Source organism: Stylophora pistillata, chromosome 12 (genome assembly GCF_964205215.1).
Source record: "Stylophora pistillata chromosome 12, jaStyPist1.2, whole genome shotgun sequence".
NCBI lineage: Eukaryota > Metazoa > Cnidaria > Anthozoa > Scleractinia > Pocilloporidae > Stylophora > Stylophora pistillata.
This window is the reverse complement of record NC_142530.1, coordinates 26,110,770-26,135,076: the sequence shown is the minus strand read 5'-3', so window position 1 is coordinate 26,135,076 and position 24,307 is coordinate 26,110,770. Positions and strand designations below refer to the sequence as shown.

General features: G+C 40.1%; 3 protein-coding genes across 3 annotated transcripts; all 3 read right to left on the bottom strand.

The window, feature by feature from the left end:
- Positions 1 to 5,811, bottom strand: LOC111336663 (ribulose-phosphate 3-epimerase). The gene is made up of 8 exons (XM_022942788.2): positions 5,513 to 5,811; positions 4,469 to 4,545; positions 4,026 to 4,057; positions 3,646 to 3,706; positions 3,379 to 3,425; positions 2,548 to 2,682; positions 1,970 to 2,056; positions 1 to 1,189 (listed from the first exon to the last, which is right to left on the bottom strand). Exons 1-8 carry the CDS (start codon positions 5,716 to 5,718, stop codon positions 1,064 to 1,066), a joined length of 771 nt encoding a protein of 256 aa, XP_022798523.1. The 5' UTR covers positions 5,719 to 5,811; the 3' UTR covers positions 1 to 1,063.
- LOC111336664 (uncharacterized) lies at positions 5,767 to 9,639 on the bottom strand (the record flags this gene model as incomplete). The annotated part of the gene is given in 2 exon segments (XM_088740105.1): positions 5,767 to 8,653; positions 8,656 to 9,639. Coding segments are annotated over 2 exon segments (2,679 nt in total), but the record flags the coding sequence as incomplete, so codon positions are not given.
- Positions 9,640 to 14,590: 4,951 nt separating this feature from the next.
- Positions 14,591 to 24,013, bottom strand: LOC111338772 (uncharacterized). Its single transcript, XM_022945298.2, has 4 exons — positions 23,681 to 24,013; positions 20,187 to 20,974; positions 19,424 to 19,854; positions 14,591 to 18,768 (listed from the first exon to the last, which is right to left on the bottom strand). Exons 2-4 carry the CDS (start codon positions 20,972 to 20,974, stop codon positions 15,104 to 15,106), a joined length of 4,884 nt encoding a protein of 1,627 aa, XP_022801033.1. The 5' UTR covers positions 23,681 to 24,013; the 3' UTR covers positions 14,591 to 15,103.
- Positions 24,014 to 24,307: the final 294 nt, after the last annotated feature.

Sequence of the window (24,307 nt, the reverse complement as noted above, 5' to 3'; positions counted from 1 at the left end):
GTAATTGACATTAACTAGATCAAGTTCTTTATTTCTGGAAGTCATAAGTAGAACAATGCATCCCAGGCTCCAATTTTAGTAATGACTAAGACCCATGGCAAGTTTAAGAACAAGGCTTAGGCTAGAATCCATTTTTATCATTATCTCTATCCTCTGGCTTTCACTTGAAGGGGGCATTGGGACCTCTGGGAAACCGCAAAACCGGAGGAAAAAACCTCCCAAAACCGAAAAACCGACGAAAAAAGGCAGCAAAACCGAAAACCGCATGCAAACCTGACAAAACCGCTACATTTTCACCTTTAAGGTGTCAAAAAGGAAAAACCGAAAACCAAATGCAAAAACACCCAAAATCCACAAACTGCCGTGAAAATCAAAACTCAAAACCCGATCCAAAAAACAGTCAAAACCAAAAATATCCCAAAGCCCCCCTCCTTACTGTCTGCCATACAATTCTTATGTTAGTTTGAAGAATTTGTCATTAGAAAATTTACATAATTTGTATTAATTGGCTGATTAATGTTCTTCTTTATTCTCCTCACTTGTCTGCTTGACATTGTACTGATACTGTCTGGATAAATTCTGTCTTGGTCACTCATGGGAGTTAAAGGTTAAATTGTTCATTTGAGCACCATCAGATTTTTTTTTCTTAAGAGGGTTTACAATTTTTATATTTTACCTAACGGTCTACAAGTTTCCATTTTAAATCTTTTGTATGAGGTGAAATGGGTGGAGTACTTAAAATAGATAAATATGTGACACTAGACATTGGAGTGCAATTTGTAGGAATGTTGGTGAATGATTATGAAGGATAAGTGTAACCCTGACACAGCTACGTGTAAATGTACAAACTGTAGTGCGCTGAAAAACAATATATATTCACCTGGATATAAACAAATTTCACGTACCGTAACGCTTGGCAATTTATCTATTTTCATATGAAATGTTCTCGCAGCTTAATATAAACAATAAAAAATATTCCAATTAAATATATGACCATTGGTCTTTCTTAGCAAAATTCAAAGCTGAAAATTTCCCTGTAGCTGTCACTGACAAACTAACTGATTCATTGACTTGTTTCACTGTTAATCTTTATCCATTTTTCTGTGGTTGCTCTCAAGGCATCAATCACCTCCTTTGGTTTGTCACTTTTGATGATGGCACTGCCAGATACGATCATGTTGGCCCCTGCCTTTGAAACACAATATGTAGTACTTTAAGGTTACCTTTAAAATGACATTGCTCAAAGCTGTGACCATTTGGGTCACCACAGCTGGTAGAAAACAACTTTAGCAACTTTAAATTTAGCAAAAGACCCCAATTTGGCTGCCTAAGTTCAATGGCCATGTGGCAAGCTATAAATTGTACATTCAAGTAACTATAAAAACATTTGTGGTCAACATTCACAAAATGTCACATGGTAAACTACTGACAATGCCTTTTCCCGGTAACTCCAATTTCATTTTTGGATTTCGAGTGAATAGACCACTTTTATAAATTGCTGCCGGATTAATATTCTTTTGTTTAAGTTTAAATTAGCCTTTCTGGCCTCGTTCTCCAGTACAAAATTCAAAAGAATACATTATCTCAAGCGAGGCCAGAAAGGCTAATTTAAATTTAAACAAAAGAATATTATTACTCCAGCAGCCATTTTTGAAAGTGGTCAATGGAGTGACTTGATACCCATACAAGACAAAATATAAAGTAAATAAGAATCAAATAAGGCATACTAGTAATTCATGTTAATTTGATCAAGTTCTTTTATTTCTGGAATCATATGCATGAAACAAAAATGCATCCCTGGCTCCAATTTTGGTGTTGAGTAGACCCACAAATTTAAGAACAAGGCTTAGGCAAGAATCCATTTTTATTATTATCTCTATCCACTGGCTTTCACTTATGGGGTCACTCTGTCCAGTACTTACTTGAAATGAACAGTAATTAAAAAAGTTGGCACATAATCTTTAGATACCTGAGCAGCTGCTTCAATTGTAGGAATTCCTACTCCACCATCAACTTCAATGTCTAAAACCCTATATTTGGTTCTTAGGTGTTTGACCTGCCAGAGAAAAAAAATATTATTAATATTAAGTTAAACTCAAAATAAATAAATTTTTAAGAAACAGTTTTGTGGTCCCTTAAAATAAGTGTCTTAAAAGAGGAAGATAATACCTTATATGGTACAAATTAAACATCAGTTTTTGAAAGCACTTCATGAAGTGAATATAACGGTTACCACAAATTTCAAAGCAATTTCTTTCTGGCCATGTTTCAGACCATTTTACACTCATGAACTTAAGATCATCTTAAATTTTAAAGTTTTATGGCAAGAAAAAAAGGCGATCAGTCTCTTATGAGAATACACTTTGCCTAGAGTTTGCCCTATTTCCTGATCAGTCTGAGAGGGTATGATCTAATTCCCATCAACAATCCTAACATTCTTCCAAGTTCATTCCATTGGTATTCATTTTTCAATAGTATACCTTATCATGTATTTTATCCCTGCATTAATGTAACTTACAGACTACATATCTGGTCTGAGAAATTTACCTTCGGCATCATGTCTGCCATAAACTTTTGTCCACCAAATCCAGGCTCCACTGTCATAACAAGAACCATATCCACCAGTTCCACAAATGGCAGGACAGCTTCAACTGGTGTGTTAGGCTTTATGCCAACACCAACCTTTACAGAAGATGTTAAAAGTTAATATTAGAGCAGACAGTATAAAGCTCAATTTCTAGGTTTCTCAATTTCTATCCTTTATTACCAGACATAAAGACTACCATGTCTGCGCTCAAGCTAAAATAAATTGCAGTCAAACAAGTCCAGTATAAAAATTGGGTGCATTGCAGTGTGCAGGATGAGCAATGTGTAACAAAATGAAGATTCTGACTACACTACCAATGAAACACATACAAAAGAGAACATCTATACAGGGGCCTGTAGGCCAGCAGACCACATAAACCAGTTTATCACAGAAATGATGCTCACTGATCTGAAAGTGACCTATCATACAAAAATGTCCATCTTCAAACAAAGTCATGCAAATTGATGCAAAAGCCCCGGATATGTAGGGAATATATATACTCCCAACAAATAAGGTTCTGCTAACTCTGGGGGCTGAATTATGACAGTGGATCATGCAAACTTGAAATCTTTCTTAATTTTGAATTAGAACTTAGGCATAAAGGGTTGCGGACCTGGAATGATTTTCAGATTTCAACAGCCTACCATATATACCTAAATACTATAGCAATAATTACTCTTGCTCCCCACCAATCCTCTTGTCCATGCTAGCAAAATAACTATTTCTGCTCACTTTACTTTTACTACATTCTTTGCAACAAAATCTACATGTATGGCTATCTTTGTTAATACCTTCATTCCAGCCTTCTTAATTTGATTTATTAAGTCCACTGGCTTTTCTAGAAACAAACAAATATCAATTTTGTCAAGAACCAATTACTTTATAATAGAAAAATCATAATTCAAACAAAAACAGGGTCTCAGGTCCACACTTTTAACATTATAATTTATCATTATAATAATTATAAATTATTGTCAGGGATGACACTTTTGTTTATCAAAATTTATTTTTTCCACAACTCACAATGATTAACAAAGTTTTAATATCATCATTCCAACCTGTTGCTTCCAAGTGAAAGGTGTACTGGTCAGCCCCAGCATCTGCCATGTCATCCACCCACTACATAATTAAAAAAAAAATTCATGAATTTCTTAGTTATTTTAATTCAATACCTGACATCATGCATGACTTTAAAACCAATCAAAGAATCATCGTACCCTCTTTTAATAAGCTTTTTTCAAATTATTATGCCACTGTTTGGTGAGCATGCGTTAAGGGAGGGAAGGTTACCCTTACAGCATACAACATACCAATTTACACAAAATTAAAATCAATGAAACTAATTTTAAACCATTTAAGCCCAGAATAAATGTACACCACAGCATCTATGGTAAAATATCTGTGCATAATCAGATTAAATATAAATGACAGTCCATACCTTCTCTGGATTTGCAACCATCATGTGCATATCTGAAGTCAAATATTTGACACAGTGAGAATCTTGCCTGATCTAACTCGTACTCAGAGACTGCTATAAAATTACTCTCAATTCAAAATAAATATTTCCTCAATTTAATTTTCTAGTATGTTCATAAATATTGTTCCAAGAGCAGTCAATGGGGTCTAAGTCATAAATAAGGTAACACCCTTAATTTTTTTGAGATAATGATAGCTATAAATCTAAATGATGCTAACACAAATCTTGTCTATCTCTAAGGCTGGATGATAAAACAATCATTCCTTAATTTTTTATCATCATAAATGTTTTCTCTCTTTGTTATACTTTTTGCTTTGATATGATCTGCCTTTTTAATAAACCTAAAGTTCATTTTGATCATTACCACTGACAGTAACCTTGATCACAAAAATTTCTTCACTTACCGAAAAAAGCATCAGGAACTTTCTTTCTCAAGCATTTCACTAAGGGAGCACCAAATGTCAAGTTTGGTACAAAATGACTACAAAAAATAAGGTAAATTACCGTTATTTCCCATAATCATGTATGGTTAACTTATTCTGATAAACTCAATGACCTTTGTAAATCAAGCAAGTAAAATATTGACTTAAAAAAATTACATTTGTTGGTTAGACCCCTTGTATCTATCTTACTACTGATGATTTCATTGGTGACAATATCTATTTTCTTGTATTTAAAAGACTATCTAACAGAATCAAATGGAAATAAAGGATTTGTACAATATGTCCTGTGTTTCATAAAAGCAAACAGCATGTTTTGAGGTTCAAACATTTTGAAGAGTCAGGATATGCCTAATTACATGAACTCGATTGAAATAAAAAGGAATGCCCCTGATACTGCGCATGCCATGACAGGAATTTTGGTCATGATTTCCACTCATTCTTCACCCAACAGCGGTCATCTTTTGCACACGACTGGAAGAGAAGGGAACTCTGGAGAATTTCATGAGCCCTCATTGCATGGCTTATGCTATATGCAAGTGGAATCATGCAACATGAGTTCTGTTAGCAGTGCGGTCTGTAACTAGCAAAATGCATGGCCGTAGCAATTTGAATAGCCTATAGAAACGTGAATTAAGTGCAGCAATTTTAACTACATAACGAGACTTGAAGAGGAAATGCATTGTTGTGGTGTTAATAGGAGAACGTTTTGTAATAAACGGGAAATCATAGGACTCGATCTGACAGATGCTCGTGATACGATTGAAATTTTTCATCTCACAATTTTGATGATTCAATACATAGCACCTGTAGAAGTAATCAAGATTTCTTCTGAATTCCTAAGAGCCTACACATAAAGATTGTCCCAGCCTTTCCATCAACTTATAGGATGTGAGGTTAGATATGCACTTAACGCGAGTCACGCGAGAAAAATAAGTCCTTTATCGCGACCTCGATATCGTACTCTGAGAACAGTGCTCGTTTTATTTCAATGGTTTAGCCACTTACCCATCCATTACGTCCAGGTGTAGGTAATCGGCCCCACATTCTAACAGCCTGTTACATTCATCTGTTAAGCACGAAAGGTCGGCGTTCAAAATAGAAGGTCCAATCTTGCACGAGCAACACGACTTGGCAGCCATTTTGTTGTTTGAAGCAAATCCACTGACACATATCCGCGGGCTCTCTTGTTTGACCATTACTTTCATATGCATTCTCAGCAAGAATAGAAGCCAAGCTCAGTCTGGTACCGGTGTTCCGCGTTTCTTTTTTTTTTTTTTTCACTTTTTCCCTCAGCTATGAATCGATTTTAGCGTTTTTTCTTCCAATGAATAGGAGGTTCAGCTGAGTTGAGTAGCCAGCTCTGTTACTCTAAATCCAATTAGGACCCCATGTACTGTAAGACTTTAAATCACTTTGAAACGAAGTTTAAAACTTACGCTTTCGTTTCTTGATGGTAACCATCCTGAGATAAAACAGGATCCGCTGTTGATGGAATCTCTAATTTTGACCAAGTGCGAGCTTAAAGTACTCCAATCTTGGCAATCGAAAAAGAGCTTTTTTTCTAAAGTTGCCTCCCCACTTGCCTGACATCTAAAGGCGGTGGGGGAGAAAGGATGATAGGCCATTTTTTATTTTACCGGACAATGATAGTAGAAGTCGCAAAAGTATAGATAAAGTGACGTTTTTGTCCATTTTCTTCACCGAAAAAATCGAATTTTACTTGGTAATGACAATAACACACGCCGAGGGACTGATGGTTACCGTAGCTAATAAATTGGGACCGTTTTTCTACTCCCTCTCAGTCTCTGATTCCCAGAATTTTTGTCACAACTTCAGCCTTTTTTAAGGATAGCCAATTTCAGGTAATTCAGATTTCATGAGAATAAGCTCATCCTACGGTCAAATCAGGTAATACATTCTGATGAAGCACATACCTTAAGCTAAGTTCAGAGCTGAATCAAAAATGCTTTATGAAAGCTATACGGAATGCTGATTGGTTATAATCCAGAAAAAACCACAATAGGGCACGATTATAAAAAGAAAGTTATTCAAATCGAAAATGACATCAAAACTGTAAAAATTATAAAGCGTCTGCTACTTTCCAGGTTTAAAAGAAAATCTCATTTCCCTCTTTAAAGATGAGACGTGATTCCACACCCCACTTGTTGACATAATATTAATACAGAGATTACTTTTGACAAAATTAAAACAAATTACGTTTATAAATATTAGAATATGGATGCACTGTGTTTACGAATACTGTCAAGTTTGGGAATTGCACTTGATAGTCATCTATCATGCAAAACCCCTGCCAAACCATGAGGCCGTCAAAGAAGTAAGAAGTTACAAAGTTTTTTTAGTTCTCTCAAGGAGCTAATTTAACTGTTCTACTATATTTGACCAGCGTTTTCCACTATTGCCTCCTTCAATCTATTGATCCCCACACTTCTGTCAACCGTTTGATGGTTCTTGTGGTATGAAAGTGATCCCGTTGGCAACCGGACCATGGAGATTGAAGCTAACGACAAAGTACACCAACGTTCCCGAGTTGAAGTCTCTTTCTACTTTGCCGATGTCTGCGTTTTTCCCGACGTAGAGCTTAAGATTTCCTTGCACCAATTCAATATGAGGATGGCTCTTCCGACGACCGGATGACTGTTCTGAGACACGTATTCTTCCCTTGCATTCCAACAATTTTTTTCGACTATCCACCCGCCAAAACTTTGTAACTTTATCGGAGTCGTCTGTAACATAGTCAGTTTCCCCTCGCAGTAGCGTATTGCGAGTGATAAGACGGGACATCCCTTGCCCTCCTTTGCCAACAAACAACGTCGACTGAGTGCTTCGAAAATGGTTCTGGGACTTCTCTTGGCACATCCTCAATACTTTGGTGTACTTTGGTGTAAATTCAAGTGAGTTGCCATCAAGAATCTGTAAAAAGTAGATGGTCATCTGGTAAAAGTAAGGGAGGCAATCGTGAGGATATGCATCGCACCACTTCTCGCTAACAGTAAGACCTTGTTCAAGACTGTAACATCTTTTCCCAGTCACCAAGACACAAACCTTCATCAGATGGTATGCGAGCCTATAATCGTTCTCTGCCAGCACTAGATCCTCCAGAAGTCTCAACAAATACTCGAGGATCTCGCGGTTTAAAGTGTCAATTGGATCATCGCCACTCAGAATAAAGTGGGCTTGAAGCTTCTTCAGCTCTACTTGTGAAGATCTCGGGAAGTTAGGAGTACTACACAATGCTTTGCAAGCTTCAAGTAAATCATCTGCATTTCGCTGTCGTCCAGTTACTGAAAGTCCTCTTTTGAAGTTAGAAATTAGGGGCAATCGAGCACTGTTACTGAGTCGCTGAGTTTCTTCGGCATCTGTAAGGTTAGGGACACTCTGGCAGATTTCATCCACGACATCCAGTAGATTAAATGAGTCACTGACGCAGGTCCGGAAGAAAGATGGTGATTGGTTGGTAAGAAATTTCAAGGTTCGATTAGAGTCACGATTGCAACGATTTTTCATAATCCATTCGATACAAGCTAGCCAAACTTCAACCTCACCAATTAGAGGATGAGGATAGGTTGGTGGAAAGTTTCGTGCCTCGTGATAAGCCTTCAGTACTACACTGGCTAGGTCTTCGAGCTTCTTTAGATCTTTTACTAGGCCAGAGTGAATCTCACGCTTCATTTCATGGAAGAGAACGCGGCCTTTGGTGTGATACAAGCTGCGCAGTCGTACTTTTGAATTGTTGGCTTTAAAAGCACACTGAATGAGATTCTTTGCTTTCGAAAACGACGGTGGTTCCTTCTTAGCGAGAAATCTTGCTGCGTTAGCATATACAGCGGCGTCATTTGTCTTCACAGCAGCCTCACAGAAGATTCTTGCCGCGTGCTCTGAATCCATACGCTTGAGCTCTTCAAACAAAATTGAAAACTTGATTTTTCGCCCATACTTGTTGTGGAGAAACAGCTCTTCAAAGAGGGGCACGAAGCATTCGTGCTGGTAAATAGGTAACTGAAGGAACTTGTTCACTATTCCAAAGAGATCACACTCCTGGACCTGTAAAACCTTTTTCAGAACCAAATCCGCAACCAGCGGATGCTGAAGAGTGTAACATTCGAGCGGCGCTTTCTCTGTTATACTTTTTCTTCCTTTGGCCTAGGAGGATCTGTAGGCACCATCAGATTGAGCAAGTGCTCTGTAAACAGATGTTTGATGTCTTTATAGGTAATAGGCGTGTCACTGGAGACGCGAATGTACCCTTTAAATGCTTCATACAGGAGGAGGGCTGGTGTTACATGATTTGCGTATTTTTGCAAGAAAGCCACGACCATTGCTATTTCTTGTTGGATGCCTCCCATTTCGTCCAGAGTGTCTTCAATTATCCCTTTTAGCTTGGGCTGAAACTCTTCCATCATTGCAAGTAGGGGGAAATGAAAGACACGGCATAGCTTCTGCCCTTGATTCCCACTTAACGACTGAGCAATGTATTCTTTGTACTTGGATTGAAACTCGTTTAGATCAGAGAGCGAATCCTCAAGCTTAACGTTCACATCAAATACATGGTGAACATGAGAAGACTCCTGGGTTGCCTTTTTGGTTGACTTTGATCCATGTTTACAGCGTAATAACAGGGCTCGTTTACCTTTGTTGCAGAGCATTCGTACGAGCTTGTTTGAAAGAGCTTCAATCAATCCAGAGTGTTTTCCGTCAATTAGGATCAAAGGCGACGTATGGCAAAGTTCCTCTAATGCTGAAATGCGGTCAGCAAATTTGGTGGATAACATGTTGTCTTCATCGAAATAATAGCGAGAAGTCATTATTTCCAGAATTGCACAGGGGTAGGTTCTGTGAAGGTCCCACATAACACGACGCGCTATAGTGGAGCCACCTGTACCAGGTGAGTGTCTAATTTCTACAATCACTGATCGTGTCAAACCTTGATCGAGGAGACGTTGAACGTGGTTTCGAATATCCGTCTCAATTTGTCTTCTTGCATCGTGATTGTCGTAAAGACTAACAAGTGAGATAAGATTTCCTGAAATAAAGGACTTTCTATGTTCTTCGAGAAAATTTTGAGTTTCTGCTTGATCATGTGAGAATTCTGGGAGGTCTTCACATCCATCATAAAGGTGCACAGAACGTCACGTAAGAAAACAGGAATCCTAGCTAGTAGTCTATCTTTTTTCAAACATCCGCTTTATTTTCGAGTTTAGATTCAGGATACATACCCATCCATGACGTCCAAGTGTAGGTAGTCTGCACCACATTCTTACAGCTTGCGCTTGTTACATTCATCTGCTATGCACGAAAGGTCAGCATTCAAAATGCATGACCCTAAAACCTAGAACGATGGAATGCTGGAATGCCGGAATGACGGAATGACGGAATATGACCCCGAATCCTAAAACCCGGACCGGATGTAGCAGGACATGTTGTACGAAGTTTGTACAAAGACATTCAAGCACTTGGCTCATTCATCCCTAAGACGATAACGCACGTGACTAAAACTAAGTGTTGATTTTTTTTTCCTTTACTGAGTGTTATGAATAATTATGAACCATTATACATGAAAGATAGCTGCGTTGTAAACCTGTTTATTTATCTTTTGTTGTGCTAAATTTGCCATGAGTTTTAGTCGCGGCATAACGGTCGCACAGCATGTGAAAACGAAGTTGACCTACCACATTGCAATAAACAATTTGAACATACGTTTCGTGGTCACGCCTGCATGTTTTTAATGAAACATATGCTTGTAAGCGTGAGAAAATCACGGGAACCTTTCCACGCCTCTCAAAATATAACGACGTTCAGCCACAGCTCCAAACTTAGACTAGCGAAAGCGCAAGCCCTAGTTGCGAGCTCTTTAATAAGAGCTTTTCGTCGTCCACCAATACATTTTAGACCTCGAGTAACACTAGCCTGCGTTGCAGCCGGACGTGAAGAATGTCTGCGACGCAGGCTAGAGTAACATTAGCTGAGGAGAAGTTGCATGGGGTCATCGCGTGGGAATTTCTCGTGGCGTTAAAAGACAAAAGGAAGTTAGCAGACGGAGCCGTCCAGAAGAATTTCAAGAATTCATTTTTTATTAGGTGTCTAAAACACCACCAACTTCCTATGAAATGCACGGCTCACAGATCAGCGAAAGAAATAGACTTTGCGAGAATATATAACCATGCGAAAGCGAAACTGCCACGGAAACACTGGACTTTAATTCTTATTGAAAATGTTGCGTTTACGATCCTCCACTGTTGAGTGACCAGTCTGGCATAGGTTATGCGTGTGCCTTTTGAGTCGACTTGCGTACCATCAGTTTTCCTTTGTGTAATTACCAGATTTATCTATCTTTCTTTTGTCATTGATGTTATCAGACGAGATCACAGAATTTCCGTTCCTTCGCCCTTGACTTTAGCCGCAAATATGGAATTCACAAGCGCTACCGCAATTTTAACGCTGGTACGTTTACTATATGTATAAAGCGGGATTAGGGTCAAAATCCAGTTCCAAATAGGAACAGGCACAAAAAAAAGTTGGACATCAAAATAGGAACAGGCACTGCTTATATGGAACAGGCACAGCTTATTAGGAACAGGCACAGCCTATTAGGAACAGGCACAGCTAATTAGGAACAGGCACAGCTTATTAGGAACAGGCACAGCTTATTAGGAACAGGCACAGCCGATTAGGAACAGGCACAGCTCATTAGGAACAGGCACAGCTCATTAGGAAAAGGCACAGCTTATTAGGAACAGGCACAGCCTATTAGGAAAAGGCACAGCTTATTAGGAAAACGTACAGCTTATTAGGAACAGGCACAGCCGATTAGGAACAGGCACAGCCTATTACAAACAGGCACAGCTTATTAGGAACAGGCACAGCCTATTAGGAACAGGCACAGCTTATTAGGAACAGACACAGCCTATTAGGAACAGGCACAGCTTATAAGGAACAGGCACAGCTTATTAGGAAAAGGCACAGCCTATTAGGAACAGGCACAGCTTATTAGGAACAGGCACTGCCGATTACAAACAGGCACAGCCTATTAGGAACAGGCACAGCTTATAAGGAACAGGCTCAGCTTATCAGAAACATGCACAGCCTATTAGGAACAGGCACAGCCTATTGGGAACAATCACAGCCAATCAGGAACAGGCACAGCCTATTACAAACAGGAACAACCGATTAGGAACAGGCACAGCTTATTAGGAACAGGCACAGCTTATTAGGAACAGGCACAGCCTATTAGAAACAGGCACAACCGATTAGGAACAGGCACAGCTTATTAGGAACAGGCACAGCCTATTAGAAACAGGCACAGCTTATTAGGAACAGCCACAACCGATTAGGAACAGGCACAGCTTATTAGGAACAGGCACAGCCGATTAGGAACAGGCACAGCTTATTAGGAACAGGCACAGCCGATTAGGGACAGGCACAGCTTATGAAGAACAGGCACAGCTTATAAGGAACAGGCACAGCCTATTAGGAACAGGCACAGCTTATTACGAACAGGCACAGCTTATTAGGAACAGGCACAGCTAATTAGGAACAGGCACAGCTTATTAGGAACAGGCACAGCTTATTAGGAACAGGCACAGCCGATTAGGGACAGGCACAGCTTATGAAGAACAGGCACAGCTTATAAGGAACAGGCACAGCCTATTAGGAACAGGCACAGCCTATTACGAACAGGCACAGCCTATTAGGAACAGGCACAGCTTATTAGGAACAGGCACAACCTATTAGGAACAGGCACAGCCTATTAGGAACAGGCACAGCCTATTAGGAACAGGCACAGCCTATTAGGAACAGGCACAGCCGATTAGGAGCAGGCACAGCTTATGAGGAACAGGCACAGCTTATAAGGAACAGGCACAGCCTATTAGGAACAGGCACAGCCTATTACGAACAGGCACAGCTTATTAGGAACAGGCACAGCTTATTAGGAACAGGCACAACCTATTAGGAACAGGCACAGCTTATTAGGAACAGGCACAGCTTATTAGGAACAGGCACAACCTATTAGGAACAGGCACAGCTTATTAGGAACAGGCACAGCCTATTAGGAACAGGCACAGCCTATTAGGAACAGGCACAGCCGATTAGGAGCAGGCACAGCTTATGAGGAACAGGCACAGCTTATAAGGAACAGGCACAGCCTATTAGGAACAGGCACAGCCTATTAGGAACAGGCACAGCTTATTAGGAACAGGCACAGCTTATTAGGAACAGGCACAACCTATTAGGAACAGGCACAGCTTATTAGGAACAGGCACAGCTTATTAGGAACAGGCACAACCTATTAGGAACAGGCACAGCTTATTAGGAACAGGCACAGCCTATTAGGAACAGGCACAGCCTATTAGGAACAGGCACAGCCGATTAGGAGCAGGCACAGCTTATGAGGAACAGGCACAGCTTATAAGGAACAGGCACAGCCTATTAGGAACAGGCACAGCCTATTAGGAACAGGCACAGCTTATAAGGAACAGGCACAGCCTATTAGGAACAGGCACAGCCTATTAGGAACAGGCACAGCCTATTAGGAACAGGCACAGCTTATTAGGAACAGGCACGGCTTATTAGGAACAGGCACAGCCTATTAGGAACAGGCACAGCCGATTAGGAGCAGGCACAGCTTATTAGGAACAGGCACAGCTCATTAGAAACAGGCACGGCATAATAGGGACAGGCACAGCCTATTAGGAACAGGCACAGCCTATTGGCAACAGGCACAGCTTGGCAAAGCGAGGAGCACTGGGCACTAAGTTTCCCAGAAGGCCCTCTGACAGGCAACTAAAGATGGCTACCAGAATGTAGCAAGTAAGTAAATGGCGAAGTATTGATCTCTTCTCCACTCGTGTTTTCCACTATGCTGAGAAGTTGCAAATGTGTAGTAAGTCTGTGCGAGCAAACGGGTTTAATCATTTATCTCTAAACTTTGATGTGTCACTCGCAATTGTTGGCAACGAATTTTAGGAATACGTTTGTATAAAAAACATAACCTTAGTCAATCTTGTGAAAAGGAAAAAAATTGTTTCTGTTCAAAAATATAAGATGGATTCTTTAGAATCGAAGCTAGTAAAATCAACCAATCATCTGGCTTAATATTCTGATTAGGATGGAAAAGATGTGGTGCTTACTCACACAAGAAGAACGTTTCAAGAAGTCCTAAGATATTTACAAAGTGGAAATCTAAGAGAAGAATGTGCCGACTATTTGCAATATAAATGTGAAGGGGCTATCAATATCCTCAACGTGTCATCACTTATTTAAAATATCCCAGTGACATTTGTTAATCAAGCTGAAGAGATTTTCTGAGTAAGCACCACATCTTTTCCATCCTAATCAGAATATTAATGGTAGAGCTATGTAGGACAGATTTCCTGTCACACCCTTTTGCTCACGCGCTTGCTTGTGCAGATTGCAAACAAACAAGGGAAAGCTGTGTCGTGCATAACTTAGCAGATTCAATACCACCCATAACATATTCGTCTTTTGCGAATACCGCGAGTGTTTAGTGTGTTCAGAATGATTAGAAAGGAATTAGGAGACTGACAAAGATAAAGAGAGAAAGAATAGTTGACCCATTGTTGTTCAAAATTGCATTACACAGAAGTCCAACTCCGCCCTTTAGCAGAAGAAATTCATCTTATCCAAGAGAAGAATATCACCTCGTCTCGTTCTATTCATGTTTCTTAGCCTGAACGTGGTCGTGTTGGAGCAAACATGTGTTGATCATACTCTATATTCTCGCATAATATTACTGGAGTTATGAGGAACAGCCAATTGTTTTCGAACATTTCGTCAAATGAGAGGAGTTACTTGTGATTGCCTGGACTATATATCCCTGTCACTATGGAATCTGAGTGATGTAAGTTAAAAGTCTTGGATTTTAAGATGATAGAGATGAAAAACATTTACAAGCCACACCCCTACATCTGAGGGAACAGTCATTATTTATCACGGATCACGGATGGCGTTAAGGGGGGGTGTGGAGGATTTCGGGGGATAAAACGGTTCTTTCAGGAGGAATAGAATAGGGATCAGTCTTCCCCGATAGAGTATAATGGGGGGAACTATAGAAAACTGATTGTTTATTAACTGTCAATGAGGTGGGGGGCTGGGGGGATTACAAGAATATAACAAAGCCGATCCCCCGAGCTAACCCTAAGCAATAATGACCAGTCTCTTAGTTCACAAATTTGTTAACGAAACGCTAGGCATTCTTAGAAATGATTAAATATATCAGTTCTTTGTGGCATGTTCAAATCTGCAAATTCAAGTTTTCTTTCCGGTTAAGTTTAAATAATGAAGCCTAAAGAAGCCGTAACAATTCCTCGACTTTTTGTTTAGGAAATGAAAACCTCATTTTTTTTACCCACAAGAAGAAACAAATTACGCGTATCTGTTTCTCGCTGCCTCTTGCTCATGAAGACATAAAAGCAAGCAGTTTAGAATCTCTTGATGGAAGTCAATATAAAAAATGTGAGCGAATGTCTCACCTAATGCCAAAATGGACAGTTAACTAATTTCAATGTATCATCCCAACTCCCAGTAACACTGGCTTGTTGCAAGTTCATTGTTGCAAGTTCACGCCATTTTGTTCTGGGACTGGTCCTTTTCACGAGAAGGAGTATGAGGAGAGAAGGTTATCCCGTTTGCAACTGGACCCTGAAGGTTGAAACTGACAACAAAATAGACCAGCTGTCCTTTGTTGAAATCTCTTTCCACTTTGCCAATGTCAGCATTCTTTCCGACGTAGAGTACCACATTTCCTTGTAGCAGCTCGATGTAGGGATACTTTTTTCCTCTATCAGAAGATGGCTCTACGCGGATCCTTCCTTTACATTCAAGCAACTTCTTTCTATTGTCAACAAGCCAGAACCTTGTGACAGTCTCCGACACATCAGTAGAGTAGTCTGTTTCCCCACGGAACAAAGTGCTTCGAGTTACAAGGCGTGACATTCCAATCCCTTCTTTGCCAACAAACAGCGTTGCCTGGCTACTACGACAGTGGTTTTGTGACTTATCTCGGCACATCTTTAAGACTTTCAAATACTTTGGCATGAATTCGATTACATGGCCATCAAGGATCTTCAAGAAATAAATGACCATTTGATAGAAGTAAGGAAGACAGTCATTACTCGCAACCTCCAGCCACTTCTCGCACACAGTGAGGCCTTGTTCGAGACTGTAGCATTGAGGTCCTGATACCAATACACAGACTTTCATCAGGTGATAGGCCAAGCGGTATTGATGTTCCTGAAGGACAATTTCCTCTAAGAGCTTGAGCAAAAACTCGAGATTTTCTTGCTTCAGAGATTCTATTTGATCACTGGAGTTCAAAATGAAATGAGCCTGAAGCTTTTTCAACTCTAGTGCCGAGGTCCTTGGAAAGTTTTTGAAACAACAAAGTGCCTTGCAAGCCTGAACGACATCTTTTACATCTCTCCCACGTCCAGTTGAAGAAAAGCCAGTACCAAACGACTTCATAAGAGCTAGCCTGTTGTTGTTACATCTTCTTTGAGTATCCTCTGGATCTGGAAGGGTGGGTACGCTTAGAACAATGCCATCAACAATGTCAAGAAGATAAAATGATTCACTAACGCAGGCGCGAAAAAACGGAGGGCACTGGTTAGCAAGAAACTTCAGAGTTTTCTCCGAGTCACGCCCGCAAATGTTCTTCATAATCCATCCAAGACAAGCCAGCCAGACCTCAACTTCACCAATCAAAGGATTAGGATAGGTCGGGGGGAAGTCACGAGCTTCTTTGTACGCCTCTAACACTTTGCTAGCTGATTCTTCAAGTTTAGCGAGGTCTCTGACTCTACCGGTGCTGATCAAGTATCGCAGCTGACAGTATAGTACTACCCCTTTCGTATGGCAAATACTTCTGAATCTTTGTTTGGAGCCAGATGTATTTGCTTTAAAGGCCTGCTCGATCAGCGCCATCGCCTTTGAAAATAACGGAGGCTCCATCTTTGCCAAAAATCGTGCGGCATTGGCAAAAATGACTGAATCGCCAGTCTTCTCAGCTGCCTCACAAAACACTCGTGAGGCACGTTCCGAGCTTATGCCTTTCAGCTCCTCAAAAAGAACAGAAAATTTAAGCTTTTTCTGGAGGTCCTTGTTGTAGACAAAGAGCTCTTGGAAAAGCGTAAGGAACTCGCGGTTGTCACGCTTATAAATCGGAAACTCCAGAAACTGGCCCACTACTTGAAACAGGTCACAGCCTTGTTCTTGAAAACACTTCTTCAGCAACATCTCAGCCACTACACGATGCTGGAGCGTGTAACTTTGAGGAGACATTTCCTTTGAGTGAAAAAATTTTCCTCGACGTTTCCAGGGGTTTGAAGGTACCATCAGATTTAATAAATGTTCCGAAAAAAGCCGTTTGATATCGTCGTACGTGACTGCTTTGTTACACTCTAGACGAATGTAGCCCTTGAAAGCATCATAGAGGAGTAACGCTGGCGTTGGTTGGTTAGCATACTTCTGAAGGAAAGCTACCACAGTAGCAATTTGCTGTTGAAGATCTTCCATCTCGTTCCAAGTGTCGTCAACTATCTTCTGGAGTTTGGGTCGAAATTTCTGCATCATTGCCAAGAGTGGAAAGTGGAATACACGGCAAGGACCAGAAACTGGCTTCGCACCTAGGGACTTCTCAATTAGTTGCGCGTATTTAGAATCAAACTCGTTTAGATCGGCCATGGAGTCTTCGAGCTTGGCATCAACATAGAACACATGATGAACCCAAGAAAGTTCTTGATGTTCTTTAGTTGAGGTCTTAAAGCCGTGTTGGCAACACAAGAGAAGGGCCCGTTTTCCTTTATTACCCAGCATCCGTATAGTTTTGTTGGCTATGCTTTCGATTGACCCTGATTGTTTTCCATCCACCAGAATTACGGGGGATGTTTGACAGATTTCCTCCAGTGCTGCAATCCGATCAGCTAACTTATTGGCGTAGCTACTGTCGTCCTCGAAATGCATACGAGAACGTAAATCAATGAAAGCACACGGGTACGCTTTGTGCAGATCCCACATCACCCGGCGAGCGATGGTGGTGCCACCAGTCCCTGGTAAGTGCTTTATAACCACCATCATTGGACGTTTAAGTCCATTATCTAAAACGCGCTGGACATGGATCTGAATGTCCTTTTCAATCTCTCTCTTAGCATCATGGTTGTCATACAAACTTGCAAACGATATCTCATTGCCCGACATGAACAGTTGTCTGTGCTCATCTAGGAATTTTCTTACTTGTTCTTCATCTAACGAGTCATCTGAGACCTCTGGTAAGCCTTCGCAGCCCTCATACAGGATTTCAAGGTGTTCACTCAAGTAAAGCAGCTCTTTCTCTGTGAGGTCTACATAAACCTTGGCCTGGGAGGTAGGCATTGAGTACCGTGATTCTGACGAGGAAGTGAGCATTTTTTTCAAACCAAGATGGACAAGCCTTGGACATAGCTCCACTGTGCGAACTTTGACCTTATTGAAAGCTGAAAGTCGTTTCTCTTGCTTAAAGGATACTGTCTGTAAACTGAATTGATCATCAAAATTCTCGAAGAGCCGACCCAGAGTCACTTCCAAATGAGGAGTACTTTCTTGACACAATGGTAGAACAAGACACACGACTGGCTTCTGGCGGTCGAACTTGTCTGGATCACAACAACATACAAAAAATCTTGAAATTTCTTTTACTGAAGTTGATTCCCACTCTGAAAAATTCTCTTTCTTACCGTCTGTGTCACTTGATCTTCCTTTCACGAACAACCACTGCGTTTTACTAGGATCAATCTGACGTGAGAGGCTTACGATAGTACTTCCCTTGACCTCCGCAGGGGTAATCATGCTCACAAGACTAGCTTGACCCTCTTGTGAGGTAAAGGAGTGATACAACCCTTTCTCTTCTGACATAGGATCGAAATCTACCACCATCTTCCAGGATATACTTCTCAGAATGGAAAAGTAGCCGAGATTCTCTGATGAAAGAACATCAGTGACAAGGATGTACTGGTTCTTCCGCGTGTCAAAATCGCTTACTGCGTCGCAAAACTTCAGCCATTCATCCCACTTGCGGCCACTCAGATCGTTTGGGCAAAGGGCAGATTTTTCGGTAGAATTACCGAACTGATCAGCAATGAAGGTTTCAAACTTGCTTGTTAATTTATCCAGCTTCTTTTCCAGAGGATTAAATTTCTCTCGTTCGGTCATAAATAATTCCTTGTAGTATCCTCCAGCATTAAGAACTTCATCTAGGAAAGAAGGTGAATAGACTTCAAATAAGTTTTTTTTTCAAAGAGCGTCACATTTCCTGTAAGAAGCCAAAAACATATCACATGAAACCCACACGATAAAATCCTACATTACCGGGATCAGAATTTTCAACAGCGTCGCGTTTAAATACTTTAATATTATCTGAATTTACTCAAAATCGTCAGTTTAACATTAGTTTTAAGCCATACCAACACTAAATTGACTTAAAAATAATAGTTAGCTGGTCTTGGAATTATCCAAATATCGCAAAGCTTCACACGAGGTCAGAAAGCTTTGTTTAATTTTCTAGCCAATCCATATCTAGTAAAGAAAACGAGGAACGGTGAATGAGAGAGGTCATTTTGTCGATGCAAGGACTTTCATGTCAATTTTTCTGAAATTCAAGCACTATCTACCCTATTTACTTTTAAGTCTGCGTTCCAAAAGATCTGCTTCGATCGAGATGGAACGAAAAAACAATCTTTAAATTTTTTAAAAATGGGAAGCGCGGATGATTGCCAAACTTGAAGCACTGTTTGTCGACGTCGCTAGAAGAACACCAAAATTAATATACATACCCTCCAATCCAACTCAACTAACAAAAATTTAATACAATAATATATGAGGTAAGAGGTAGGATAAAAGACACACTACCTGACTGGAGCTTTATCTCGGCGATAGCATCTGGATCAGCACCAACTGTACTAAAGTGGGTTAAAAGAAGAGGCCAGTAGTGGTTGAAGTCTGCATCGGACATCTTGTCTGTAGAGGGATGACCCAGCACCTTATTACGACACTTCTTTAATTCCTTCAGGGCAGTATCATAGCCTGGTCTGCGCTTTACCTCCGGAGCACAAGTGTTTGAAAACAGGAGTATGTTTGTAATCAGTGAGAAATCCCATTCCTGGATATTTCCTTTTTTGAAACTGACCTCGTCGTCTTTAGTAAGTTTCATCTTCCCTTTATCAAATGCTGCTGCATCAGAGGGCTGATTAGACCAAGTTGGATTGATGTCCATGAACAAACTCCGAAGTGCTTCGAGACCAACCCCATAAATGAGCTTGTAAATACACAATACGTTTCTCCTGAAGACAGAAACAAGATACAATTCAAAATTTTGTCAGTCGCACAATAAGGATGATAGGAAATCAAAGTACGGTGCCTTATTGTGACTATGGCAGTTTAACATCAAGTTTGACATAATTCGAAGAAACTCACAGATTGTCCATAGGAAATGAGGTTGCATTCTCATCTAAAATGAAAATTAAATTTCCTTGGGTTGCGCAGCAGAAAATTTAACAGGAACTTTGAAAAATATGATGGGGCAACTTTTACATCTGAAGCTTCTGCCCTAGCATAAACTTGTGATTCAGATGACTAGCAGGAATTTATGGTTATCAAGTGCATTTGTGCCCACCCCTCATTGTCTACTGGCACATCGCATAGGTTGTCTCCAGTATCAGACTCCACATCATCTCCTATGGGTAAGCTAGGATAAGAACCATCTACAACAGGTCCATCAGCTGTCCCATCAGCAGTAGTTGTAACTGTTGCTGATTCAGCTGTCTCTTTATCTGTCACAGCTTCTAGAGTTGAACTTGAACCATCTTCATCTGAAACTAGGGGCGGTTTCTCGTCTTCTCCTGCTGATATGGTCTCTTCCTTCACGTCATTGTATTCCTCACCACTGTCTCGCCTGATGTCCCCACTAAAAACATCATCTCCTGTTGGTGGTTGACCATCTTCCACAGCTTCTTGCTCTTCATTTTCCATTGCAAATGGATCTTTAATGCCTTCCTCCACGAAGTTGGTCTTGGAACCAACTCTTTCTGGGCTACTAAACATATCCTGATTGTCACTGTTAATATCTTCAGGATTCAAATTCACCTCAGAGACCATGCTGTCCTTTTTCTTTTTGCTACCTGTTTCGCGGACTCGGATATCATATTCTTCGCTTTCTTTCACTGTAATAACCTTGTCGTTTAAATTAAAACATTCATTTGCATCTTCTTTATCTGCATTTTTAAAAGGCTTCGCAGACGGTCCACCAATTTCAGTTTCGTTTCCGGGGGCAGTACTGACTATTTCCGCCTTGTTCTTTTTGCGTCTCTTCCTCTTCTTTTTTTCAGGGTCAGGTGCGAATTTCGAAGATTTTGCATTTTCTGCTTCAGCAGGAGCTGCATTTCCCTTCATGCTGGGATCCATCTAAAGAAAAAACCATTTTAACTGTTATCAATTTCACCATTCACGAATGTTAAAGATTTTTGTTTTCTGATTCTTTGTAGTCATGCACTGTACATATATCTGTTAAATTGAATCACATCTTGAGTATCGACTATCAAGGCAAAGGGGAGATTCAGTTTCCCACAAGTCCTATGTAAATGGACGATGTACCATTGAGGTCAACATCATAAGCTTCTTCGTTTAATCCCCCACCAGTGAAAGCAATACTGACAACCATCCCTCAGAAGCGGCGGAAATAAACTACTGGGCGGCTTAATGGAGGTCTGTCCTCCAGAACAACTTAAATTACATTACCACGCCCTTTCGAGACGAGAGTCTCGTCTCGCGAGAAGGTTTAAAAATGTTGAAATTGTTGACGTTCAATTAACGATATTGACCGTTACATCAACGAGTATGTTTTTGCTGAATTCAGGACGATTCCTGCATCTTTGTCGTTCAACTGTTAAAAATGAGAGAAAGGCCACAAAGTCGTCGTGCACTGGATCATGATAATGTTCATGTTCTCAAGATATTTAAACAGTTTCTGGCTGACGTGACTCGTACCAATTATTCCTTACCATATCCATTCATGTCAGAGAGATACTAACGTCTCGTTGCACTGTAGGTCGGACACCAGTTCAGTTTATCGCCCAAAAATAAAACTGAGAAGTTTGTGGTTTGACCAGCATTTTGCAGCATATTCTGAATCTTTAGCAAATATAGTTTCATTTCGAAAACGCGAAGCCCGCGAGACGATTAATAACGTTTACAGAAAAATAAAAAAAACATATCAAAGAACTCTGCCATGCGCTGACTGAGGCGCTGGTTGTTCAATTAGAGAGGTCTTTCCTAACGCACTATACGCGTAAGTTTGGCAGGCGAGTGGTCAGTATTAGCTTGTTGAAAATAGCTGGCATCTCTGATTTTTACAACAGCGGAAGGCTGTACTAAGGGCGTGAGCGACGGTCGAAAAGAAGGATAGTGGAGAGGGTGGGGCAGTGCATACGGCTTTCCCTGCCCCCTTCCCTCACCGTCCACTCCAACATCGAATCAAACATGGCCAGTCAAATAAATAATCGCGAGCTTCTTAACGTTAACTCGCCCTAAGAGACGCCTGGGTCGGGTTAAAATAACAAAAAGGTGAGGGTGAAATCAGGGCAGTCATTAGTTTTGAAAATAAGTCCCAAATTGAACGGTAAACAGCTTGGTACTCGAGCCCCACCCCCCAGAAAATTTTGAAAACTAGACACCCGGAAATACCATTTCTAGAGTTTTCCTGGAGATATTTCCCCCCAAAAAGCAGTCCAAAATCCAGGCTAAATTAACAGAATTTAAGTTTACTCACTTATCTACTTAGGGAATGAAATAGTCCTCTTGAAAATTATTGACAAAGCATTGGAACGCTTCAATACATTAATTTTCCTCGCCCCCGCCCCCTCCCCCCGCCAAGGAAAACGATCAGACAGTATAATACTCGGTTTACAGCGTTTGCTGTCACTAACTTAATATATAGATTTAGCCAAGACTAAAAGCAGAGCTCCCAATAAGTGAAAATTTTGCAATAAAATTTCTTTACATATATTAAAAATTTTTAGCCAAAAATTCATTCAGTATAGATTAAACCTATTGACACTTACGTGTAACACGTGCATGTGAAAAGTCAAAATTTTAGAGAAACCAAGAAAGCAAACACAATGCGCAGTAAATTTTTAAAAATATCTTTTCTAAAAAACAAGCTCCAGCGAAAGACTAATTAAAGAACTTATCAATAGGAAGCAAGACTAAAATGGCCAAGAAATATTTCGGGACGACAGATTTATTGAAAACAGTTTTTGACTTGCTGTTATAAGCGAAAAACGTACGAATTTCTTACATGTACAAAGCCCACGCGGTAAAATTCGTCATGCTTAGATCGTTATTTACTTGCCTTCAAGGCCAGAAATTGCGCAGCGTTACGTTGAAAATTCTGAAAAAACTTCAATTTGACGCAAAATCTTCTATTAAACAATACTTTTCGAACACATTGTTAATTGAACATAATATTTACCGGGTCATCGAATCGTCAAATTGTCGCTAGGCCCCGCTTGAAGTCCGAAAGTTCGGTTTTCACTTTACGTCCATATTTTATATCGCCTTAGACAACCGTGGTGTCGTTGACTCGAGAGCTTATTCTGTCACCTTAAAGACCTTGACATCCATTCTTTTCCAAGCAGAGTATTCTAAAGTATGGTGGCCTAGAACTGGCATAAGGAATTTTCTTGATTATTTAAGAAAATTCAACTTTTGTAGTCAGCTGATTTTAAAATTACTGCATTTTTCCTATCAAGAAAATATTTAAAAGATACTTTTAAAGTTTTTGAACATAATTTCTTTTTAAAATGCTTAAATTCGTTTGAGTTTTGAAAGTATTACAATTTTTTTAAAAAAAGATGATATTAATATTTCATATCAGAAGTACTTCCTTTTTTTGTTTGTTCGTTTGTTTGTTTGCTTCTTTTTTCCCCAAGGCCAATATTTTTTTAAGGGTCTGGAACGCTTTTTTATATTTTTTTTTTTTCATTGACAAAATCTCTGGTACCCAATGTATAGCTACTCTGGCATTCATGGCGTTCGAGAAAATTTTTAATAATGACTACATTGAGACGAACACAAACAAAATCTTCAACAGGTAAGGCGATAAATACTTACCTTATGGCAGGAAAGACACAGTGATTGCAGCAAATAAAAATCAGCAAAAATCCATACACTAACGAATCAAAGAGCTGTTAAACCATAAAATTCGTGGATGAGTTAGCCATATGGTTCTTCTGCATTGCACTTTCGTTTTCAAGGAGAGGCACAAGCGGTTAAATTTTGCTCCTCTGCACCAACTATCAACCCACAAATTCCTTCAGACAATCCTTAAACCTTAAACCTTAACTCAAACGCTGAAGTTGGCGTAGGCGTTATTCATGTCCCTGAACTTGAGGGAAGAGAGTGTTTTCATGTCACAAGTCTCAGAAGAAAACTTCAATCTCTCGAACAAAGCAAAACATATGAAATGCTACGTCAGAGGGTATGCGGTCATCAACGCGGGCTCAAGTGTTCTAGGTTTAAAATTTAGCGAAATTTAAAACGAGGAACTTTGATTTCGTCAAAGTATTTTCCCATTTCCAGAGGTTTTAAGGAGAAAGTTAATTGTCAAAAATTGTTTTAGGGGTGTACCAAGTTTTTGGAGGTTGTTCAGTAAAAGAAAAGCGGCAAAGAAAACGTCGCCTTAAACCAACAGAATAGGAAATCAACCCTGCAAACTACTCAAAAGTCCGTTTTCCACAG

Bases quoted from the DNA above. Each gene is read 5' to 3' on its own strand.
- LOC111336663 (XM_022942788.2), bottom strand. From the start codon at position 5,718: ATGCATATGAAAGTAATGGTCAAACAAGAGAGCCCGCGGATATGTGTC. The intron at 2,057-2,547 runs GTAAATTTCTCA...TTTCTCTGGCAG, and splicing joins TGGCAGACATGATGCCGAAG to GTCAAACACCTAAGAACCAA. The intron at 1,190-1,969 runs GTATCTAAAGAT...TGTGTTTCAAAG, and splicing joins CAATTGAAGCAGCTGCTCAG to GCAGGGGCCAACATGATCGT.
- LOC111338772 (XM_022945298.2), bottom strand. From the start codon at position 20,974: ATGGATCCCAGCATGAAGGGAAATGCAGCTCCTGCTGAAGCAGAAAAT. The intron at 19,855-20,186 runs GTGGGCACAAAT...TTCTGTCTTCAG, and splicing joins GTGCCAGTAGACAATGAGGG to GAGAAACGTATTGTGTATTT. The intron at 18,769-19,423 runs GTAGTGTGTCTT...CTTCTTTCCTAG, and splicing joins CGAGATAAAGCTCCAGTCAG to ATGAAGTTCTTAATGCTGGA.